Raw genomic sequence first — 9,602 nt, forward strand, 5'->3', positions numbered from 1 at the left:
TTAGTACCTAAGTCTAAAGTGTGCTTTAATGTTGTGGAATTTATTAGCGCTCTTTCAAACAAGCTTCAGTCGGAACTAAACAATCAAATATTATTTGATACTATTGTCGAGTAGAAACAAAATTTTATTGTTAACAACCTAATTAGAAAATATAATATGCGCCTATGAAAATCAGAATTATACAAATTGAAATTGAATGAGGTAAGAAAACGATTTTGTGTAAAATTTAACTACTTATAAGCTTTCTTGATCTGTTTAACAATCATAAAGCTATAACGTACCTACTGGTACGTTCCTTTTTGATAAACCGTCCTATAAAGGTAGTCACACGTAAATTTTTGTTAGTACTACGACATACCAAAGCCGAGGATCTAGGATGCGTAACTATCATAAATTAAAAAAAACTAGACGAGATAAGCTTTATAAAAGCAAATACATTTATTTATACAACCTTTTTTGTATAGTTCATTTTTTTGGTTACTTATTTAAATTTATATCTTTATGACAATTTTTTGAATGAATATTTTTTTTTATTTAACTCAAATTAAGATGATTTTTTTTAGTATAATAATTTGAACCTGTTTTTATATTGGATGATTCCATTTCATATTTTTTTCGTTTACATTTTTGTAGGTACGTGTGTATAAATAGCCACTCTGCTTATTGTTATAATGAAGATTATATTCAACGGTTTTTACACTGACTTCTACCTCAGTATTAAACAATATTATTTAGGAAATATTGTAATACTGTGCTTCTACATTATGTTAGATACAAATGTGAATTGTGAGTTTAAATTAAACAAAAAGGAAGATGTTTGATATCCTGAATTCATACCGATTTTCTTAGATACTTACCTTTAATATGATTAAGATCGTGAAATTATATTTTCTTCATTTTATTATCGAAGAAGGATTATATATTGTTAATCTTTGAGAATCTATACAGGGTGTCCCACCGTTGGTATCCTAAGCTCAAAGGAGATTATAGTTTTGCATACGCTGAGTACGTAAAAAATACTTATAAAATTCCAGACGCATTTTTTTTTCAAATAGATGAATTCTTATAACTCTATGTGTAGACCCCTAACAAGCAGCCCGCCCAACTTTACTAGCTATCTTTTAAGATTATGTTTTTATTGAAAAAAGGCTTACATTAGCGAAGCGGTTTATATGCCGGATGCAAAAGTTAGAGAAGAAAACATGGATTTTAAGGAAAAAATTAGCAAAAAAATTTTGACATAATTTTTTGTTTAAGTTTTTTTTACGCGATCAGCTTAATATATACCAAAAGTGTGACACCCTGTATATTTCAATAGACAAATTTAGTAAAAGGTTGCATTTACTCCTGCACTACAATCCTTGTGTAAAAAAGTTTTGTATCGTAACAAATTCAATGGTTAAAGTGCGTATTATTATTTGTTACAACTTACCTGGACTTTACCTGACGGTATGTTGGTCTTATTGTTGTATTGTTTACTCTTTCATGTAAGCCGAGATGAGACTTTCACAATTGCAGCTTTTTACCTGAGTCTCATTGAACAAACTTAAGATTATGTATGACGGAATATCTTTGTGTACAATGTTTTGATTTTGTAGGTACGATGTAACATGGGTATTAAGGTTCTACGGGACGAATTTTCGCTACATAATATAGGTACCTAGTTGTTGTTGTAGTTTATTTTGGAAGCAATTTTACTACACGCACAAATTTAAAAAAAATCAGTAGTTTCAAATATTAGAGTTGAAGGAAGTCACTTTATGTACCTACCTTATCTTACAGTATGTATCATAATATTATATGGTAGGTAGGTATCATCTATGTATTTCTAAAGTAACTTTTATTTTTAGTTCAATTTCTCTTTTTTTTTACCTACCTAATTGCATGTACATGTATATTTCTTCTGTTGTCAAATAAAGAATTTATTTATTTAATTATATTAATAGTTAAAAAATAAACATCATAAATGTAATGACATTTAATATAATATTTTTATTATTTAAACCTTTGTCTATGTACTAAATAAATAGATCATGGAATTATTTTTTGTTCATCAATTAGATTACAATTAGAGATGCGCCGAATAGTGGTTTCACCGAATAACCGAATACCGAATACTATTCGGTTAGAACCTTACCGAACCGAATATTCGGCCGAATTATTCGGTTCAATGTTTTGACGTGTTTTGATGCGTAAACCGGTTCTAACGGGTCGCAAGTAGCTGCCGGCTCGGTGGCGAGCGAGCCTTGCCTCACCGCCCGCCACCCGCGTATATCGCCCGCGCACTCCGTGCCGTCTCAGTTGTGTTGAAACTTCGCACAAAATATTAAAATTTTTAAATTGTTTAAAAATTTTATATTTTTAATTTAAGTTAGTGTTTGCAATATGAGCGGACGTAATGTCATTTTCTATTGGGACTAAAAGCATTGTCTTCAGACTTCAGGATTTAAAGTATTATAAATATTAAATACTGACTAAGTTCTAATAATAAGCATGATTAAATTATGTTGATGTAAATTTACAAAATAAACGTTGGAATGAAATGTAATGATCGTTTTATTTTATACAGGGTGTAATCGTTAAGTGTGCACAGGCGATTATTCCATAACTATTACAGATATCAAAAAACTTTTAACTCATATTGAAAGTACTATACCTAATGAGTAAAATGACAATAATAACTTTTTAAAAATAAAACGAGAAATATCCAAAAATGTTATTTCATGTAACATTCGCTCCCATACATTTAGTATGAAATATGACTATTTCAAACATTTAATATGAAAGGTTTTGCTTTGTTATTTGATTTTGTGCTATAATTATTTCGCAAATTTTAATGAAAGTTCATTTAGAGACTGTAAATAGAGCTCGATGTGGAATACAATGGTATTCCAAATCGAGGATGTCGTCTCGAACATTGTATGGGACAATGTATGGGAGCGTTTCATGTAACATTTTTGGATATTTCTCGTTTTATTTTTAAAAAATTATTATTGTCTTTTTACTCATTAGGTTATAGGTATAGTACTTTCAATATCAGTTTAAGGTTTTTTGATATCTGTTATAGTTACGGAATAATCGCCTGTGCACACTTAACGATTACACCCTGTATACCTTAGGTTCAATCATTCTTCATAGGATTTCTTTGACTTGTGTATAGTATGACATAAATCATTCATAATATGAAGTTATTTATTTCGTTCTATAGCCAAGAAAGTAGAAATACTCATACCGAATATATTCGGCACCTAAACCGAATAATTCGGCCGAATACGAATAGTGAAAAAGATGCCGAATATGCCGAATACCGAATATGTATTCGGTATTCGGCGCATCCCTAATTACAATAGTAAAAAAACAAAATACGAAAATAAACGAAGTAACTATATTATTATTTTATGTGATTATAAAAACGTAAAATAAACAGCTAAAAAAATATACAATGCTCATCAAATTAAATGAAATAAAAATAAACAAAGAAATAAAAAGGGATTTCCCGTACCGGGAATCGAACCCGAGCCTCCTGGGTGAAAGCCAGGTATCCTAGCCACTAGACCATACGGGATATGCATGATGATTCGAAATATTTGTATTTTTGCTACACTCGTAAAATTAATAATTTAAGAGTGAAAAACTCAATAGGTAGCAGTTTGATAATGCATAATAAATTCACCTTTTTCATCTATATTCTAGATTAAATAAAAAGAAATAACATTACATAAAGGATTGCTTAATATTTTATGATGAATATTTTATTCAATTATAATATTTTTATGGCTTGCACGAATTGACTACCCATTTTATTTTAATTTTAAAAAATAATAAATGAATATGTACCCATTTTAATAATAAAAAAAATAAATGATATGTAAATAATCTTGTTGTATTGATACATATTATGCACGATGAATTTTCAAACGAAAACTCAATCATCAGATAAACAGCTCAAAATAACTGTCAATGTCAGAACTCAGAATTAATTAAAAACTTGTCAAGATGGCACGTCAGCAGGATGTTGATGAACTTTTCGATGTGAAAAATGCATTTTATGTTGGAAATTATCAACAAGCCATTAACGAGGCACAAAATGTGAATGTAAGTATTACTAAAACTATTCAATTCCATGTGTAAAGCGTTCTATAACAGAGTTATTTTCATGTATTGAACGCCGATGACGTGTTGACATTTCAGTCAGGCTGATGTTATGTTTTTAAATTATTTTATCATAGGTAACGCCTAAGTACAATTATTGTTCTTTATTAATATTGTTCCCTAGTAAAAAACATGTGTATTTAATAAAATACTTGAGGGCTAATCCTCATAATATCTCTTATCTAAACAACATATCTCTAAACAACCTAATGTTTTAGTTAACATAAAGGCGAATATGTATTTATAAACAGAATGTACTCAGGCGGGTCACGAGTAGCTGAGTTGGTTAGGCATCCGCCCCGGAATGGCGCGAAGGATGCGGGTCCGAGTCCCGCCTCGTGATCGAATTTTTTCTATTCTTTATAAATTTATATAAATCTACATATTATATTGAGTTTCATAAGGATTGTGTTTTATGGAATCAAACCAAATGTTCCAATGTGAACAATCCAATTAGAAATTATAGCTTACAAGCATTATGTTCTAAAGTATCATATTTTATGCACCTTAATGTCTTCTTTCTAGTTTCTTTTCTCTGTTGGATTTTAAATTACTATTTGACAATTTTTATTAAATGTCTGTTTTACTTTTAAATAAATTGTTTCTGTGTCTCACTTTAAAATGTATGGTTTGTTGTCTGTTTACAAAGAATTACTTACATAATTTCAAAACATTAATATAAATAATTTCCACCTATTTCCAGCCCTCCTCCCCACTAATAGCACTACAGCGAGACACATTCCTGTACCGCTCATATATAGCGCAAGGGAACTTCCGGATTGTTCTGCAAGAGCTGAAGACTGCGGACCCTCTGCTGCAGCCGCTGAAGACGTTGGTTGATTACCTGTCTCCGGGTGCCAATAAACCGGCTATTGTTGCTGATGTTGATGCTAGGGTATACATTGCTTTTACAATAAATAAAACAATAGTAGATCACTATTAAAGAAAATAAAAAAAATTGATGTTATGAAAGTAATGATGCAATAAGATATATTTATGTTCAATTTACTTTTATGAAGTCATAGTTATTGCAATACTACTATCTATGATGCAAACCATTATTAAAAATATGATGGACAACTTTTTTAATTTTCCTGGTTTTAAGAATGATGAATTTTTTATTTGTTAGTAAAAAACATGGTATAATTACTGTACAGAATATAAAATGGACTATTTTGTAGTGAATTTTTCAATTATTAAGCTTGTTTGTACATTTCAGGTGGCCAAGGGCACAGAACTGGCAAATGACATATTCCTGATTGTGGCCGCCACTATTTACTACCATGAGGACAACTATGAGGCAGCACTCAAGTAAGTCATAAACTGTATAAAGATGGATAATGGATATGGGTAACATATTATTAATGGTGTAATTTTAAATACATATTTATGTGCATAAACTCTTTATTCACATTCAGAACTCTGTCTATCTTGGCACTACACTATGGTAGTGTAGTGTAGTAGTATCATATAGCCTTTACAACACTACATTACATAGAAAACGTTTCCAGGATACTCCTCAGAGCCAAGTTTCAAGGAGCTCCGAGTCTAAGAAAGTACATAAAATTGATATCTATTCCAGGATCCTCCACGGAGCCGAGTCCCTCGAGCTACGAGCGTTCACACTACAATGTCTCCTCGCTATGAACAGACCGGACCTAGCTCGCAAACAACTGAAGTTGTTGCAAGATATTGAAGACGATGGCACTTTGACGCAGCTGGCACAGGCTTGGCTGAATTTGTCACAGGTACTTTTAGATAAATTAGCTCTTTAGGACAATTTAATGAAAGTAAATACAGGCTATCTGAAAATAATTGCTTGGTAGTAACAAATTATATTAATTTGCGTTTTGCAATGTATACACAAATGTTTCAACATTCTATAGGTATTGTGCCTAGCTTTAATACAATGAGCATATTAATTAGTATGGTACTTAATTGTATTATGATTGGTACAATTAAGAACCGTACTAGTACCGTACTACCGAAACTTTATGTGTATACCTAACTAATCTACTTCTTTTATGTGAAACTAACATATTAAAATTAATGAGATCGATTAACTAGAATCTAGATGCACTATGCGTGATAAAAAGTCCATCCAGATTCAGTGCTTCGTAAATCTGTCTTTAATTCATGCCGTTATGATTGATTTTATTTTGAAAGCTAGCTTGAGATGTTACTGTTACGTTTTGTGAATACAGCATAAAGTTATAAACTTGATTATGATTTGATATTTGTTTCTTTTGATTACAATTTTGAAAATGACATACAAGCACAAGTTTCCGTTTTTTTTTGATTGTGTATATTGGTTATTATTAACTAACTGTGCCCCGCGGTTTTACCCGCATTGCTCCGCTCCTGTTGGTCTTTGTTACATAATATAGCCTATTTAGCCTTCCTGAGATTAGTCTGTTCAAACAAACAAACAAACTCTTCAGCTTTATAATATTAGTATAAATAAATGATTAGTACAAATAAATGATTGATTAGATATTAATCATAATTTTTAATTTCCAGGGTGGTCCCGGAGTGCAAGACGCTCACTACAGTATTATGGAGCTAGCGGAGAGGCTCGGAGCGCTTGGAGCCGGACCAGCCGCTGTGGGCGCGGCCGCTGCTGCTTCTAGAGGTTAGTTAGTTTTATTTAAAAACTAGCTGTCCTCCCCGGCTTTTCCTGTGGTACATGTGTCCATAAGAACCATCCTCGTAATTCGAGGAATGTTATATAAAAAGAATAAAAGAAATCGATTTAGCCGTTTCGCGCTTAGCTACACACTTGGCGATTCGTTTTTATTATATAGAATTATAGAAGACTAGCAAACCCAGCTTACTCCGTTTCGCTACCACCTCGTTGAGACACCTTTTCTTTGCTATAAATCTCACAGAGCCCGAGACCTTTTCAACGAATGCAAAACCGTGGAAATCGGTTCGTGCGTTCTGGAGTTATAGCGTCAGAAAGGAAAACCCGACTTATATAGTAGAAAATAATGAAATAGATAAAATAAGGAAGTAGTCAAAGGACTAGAGATAGAAGTGAAAACATATAAGTCAATGACGCGAGCGTATAACATCTTCCCCTACCAAAAAGTGCTCAATGTATGTAGTTATACAATATACAACTAAATGTTCACTTTAAAAATATTAAGGAAATGTGTTGCTAACGCATTTGATTGAGAAATACATAAAGATGTATTTTTTTACAACTGCCATCGAGTGGTTTTATTCTACCTGCAAATGAAAACTTTCTGTCTTAAAACTTTAGACAGGGTTTAACTTTCAGCGCAGGTTCGCTTTAATCTGGTTTGTCGTATTTCATGTAGACAACTATTAAACTAACAGATCCCTGTTTAAAGTTAGACTGTGTTTACATTGTTTTGTGGTAATACCGTGTTTGTAGGTATGTAATAGTAATATAATTTATTTTCAGGCATGTGGGAGGAAGCTGAACAAATGTTAATAGAGGCACAAGCCCGCTGCCCGCAACAACCGGAGCTGCTTCTGGGACTGGCTGTCAGCGCTGCACACAGCTCTAAACCACCAGAGGTAGTATGAAATATGAGATATATAAGATTTATATTTCTCTTTGTATGATACTAATATTATAATAAGTGGTGAACGCATGTAAGGATTAATAATAAAAACAATCATAAATTATTGTGATAATTTTTAAATAAATAGCAGAGTAGTGAGCTTGTTTAAAGGCTGATCTTTTTAATGATTATTGATGATATTTGGCAATGAAAAAAGTATGAATTTTTAGAGCTTATGCCATATGTATTCGAATATCACATAAGTTCTAGAAATACATACTTTTTTCCCTCCCTTTCCTCTTCGGGTTTAACCGCCTTAAAGCCCTTTAACTGGCCTTGAATTTTTTTTTTAAGTGAAATTTTGCTGCACTTAAGAAAAGTGCGTTGAGATCAAAATTTCAAGGTCGCGTCATGGCAATACCGTCACGTCATGGAGTAAGGCGACGATTGGTATCTTTGAATTTTTCCAAAGAAGTCTCACTTCTGACACGTGTGCTGCGAAGCACACGCTCTTTTTTTAAATATGCAATTTGTATGTATTAGTAAATGGTAGGTTAATTTTATTAAGGGGCCTTAGTAGGTGAACACGGCAAAATGGACTGTTTTCTATGAGCTATAATTGAAAACATTGAAGTTTTTTTAATATGTATTACAGAACGTATGTGTGATGGGATGACTGTTTCCAAAACACGATTGGAAAAATTTTGCTCGATAAAAAAAATCCTGAAGTTACCTCTGAAATCTTAATACTATTATAAAGGCGAAAGTTTGTAAGTATGGATGTATGGATGTTTGTTACTCTTTCACGTAAAAACTACTGAACCGATTACAATGAAATTTAGCACACATATAGAGGGTAACTTGGATTAACACATAGGATAGTTTTTATCCCGGAAATCCCACGGGAACGGGAACTATGCGGGTTTTCCTTTGCAAACGCGGGCGAAGCCGCGGGCGGAAATCTAGTATCATATAAATGCTCATTACAACCGTATTTTACGATAATAATTCGTATAAAATCACAACTACATAGGTATTATATATCATTATATATAATTTACCTTGTCGATTTCGTGACTGTTTTAGATTTAGAAAATACTAAATATTTTCATTCACTTTTTGATAAAAATGTGAATGGCGCTTACGATTTTTAGTTTCGAGCACGTTGATTCCATACTAAACGCGGACCCCCTCACCGCTTACATCAGGACCGAATAGCTGAATTTTCGCTGACCGCCTAACCCCCCTTAATTATATTTGCAGGTATCATCCCGCTATATAGCGCAGTTATTAGACACGCACCCAGAACACCCGTTCGCGCGCGAGTACAACGTCAAACTGAACGAACTGAAGCGTCTCACTGCGCAATACCAACCCTCTGTGGCTAGCTAAATGTAGGGTAGTTTGTATGTAACTATGTAATAAATTGTATTATCGGAAGTGTGTGTTTTATTTATAAAATTAATAAGCTTCACCTGATAAAAATATCAAAAGGTATCCACGTAAAAATATTAAAATTAATTCATTCTGTAGCTTGTTATGTACAGATAAAGAATAAATATTATATAAGCTGTGGTACTTAAATATATTTAGTAATTTTCAAAGTCCTAGACCTAAACTATTATCTAGATCTGTGCTAATTTCATATTTACTGTAATATTGTGTTATTGATTGATAAACTAATAATATTATGTCACAAGATGAATATTAAATTATACGTAAAATTTACATTAAAAAACGGCAAAAAGCCAACATCACGCGGTGTTCCCAGGCGGTCACCCATCCAAGTACTGACCGCGCCCGACGTTGCTTAACTTCGGTGATCGGACGAGAACCGGTGTATTCAACGTGGTATGGACGTTGGCGATAGCTTTGATAAAAATTTTGAACGAAACTTTCATGAATCTACACTAAAAT

The 9,602-nt window shown here is 32.5% G+C and overlaps 1 protein-coding gene and 2 non-coding genes across 3 annotated transcripts; 1 reads left to right on the plus strand and 2 right to left on the minus strand.

Annotated features, from left to right (window-relative positions):
* Positions 1–3,493: 3,493 nt before the first annotated feature.
* On the minus strand, positions 3,494–3,565 carry Trnae-uuc. Its single transcript has one exon. It is a non-coding gene; the product is annotated as a tRNA-Glu (tRNA).
* A 420-nt stretch (positions 3,566–3,985) lies between these two features.
* On the plus strand, positions 3,986–9,125 carry LOC123698472 (coatomer subunit epsilon). The gene is made up of 7 exons (XM_045645110.1): positions 3,986–4,095; positions 4,856–5,047; positions 5,372–5,463; positions 5,735–5,900; positions 6,673–6,784; positions 7,583–7,698; positions 8,949–9,125. Exons 1-7 carry the CDS (start codon positions 3,997–3,999, stop codon positions 9,075–9,077), a joined length of 906 nt encoding a protein of 301 aa, XP_045501066.1. The 5' UTR covers positions 3,986–3,996; the 3' UTR covers positions 9,078–9,125.
* A 306-nt stretch (positions 9,126–9,431) lies between these two features.
* LOC123698790 lies at positions 9,432–9,550 on the minus strand. Its single transcript, XR_006752457.1, has one exon. It is a non-coding gene; the product is annotated as a 5S ribosomal RNA (ribosomal RNA).
* Positions 9,551–9,602: the final 52 nt, after the last annotated feature.

This window comes from Colias croceus, chromosome 16, assembly GCF_905220415.1.
Source record: "Colias croceus chromosome 16, ilColCroc2.1".
Classification (NCBI taxonomy): domain Eukaryota; kingdom Metazoa; phylum Arthropoda; class Insecta; order Lepidoptera; family Pieridae; genus Colias; species Colias croceus.

Bases quoted from the DNA above. Each gene is read 5' to 3' on its own strand.
- LOC123698472 (XM_045645110.1), top strand. From the start codon at position 3,997: ATGGCACGTCAGCAGGATGTTGATGAACTTTTCGATGTGAAAAATGCA. The intron at 4,096-4,855 runs GTAAGTATTACT...ACCTATTTCCAG, and splicing joins ACGAGGCACAAAATGTGAAT to CCCTCCTCCCCACTAATAGC. The intron at 5,901-6,672 runs GTACTTTTAGAT...TTTAATTTCCAG, and splicing joins CTTGGCTGAATTTGTCACAG to GGTGGTCCCGGAGTGCAAGA.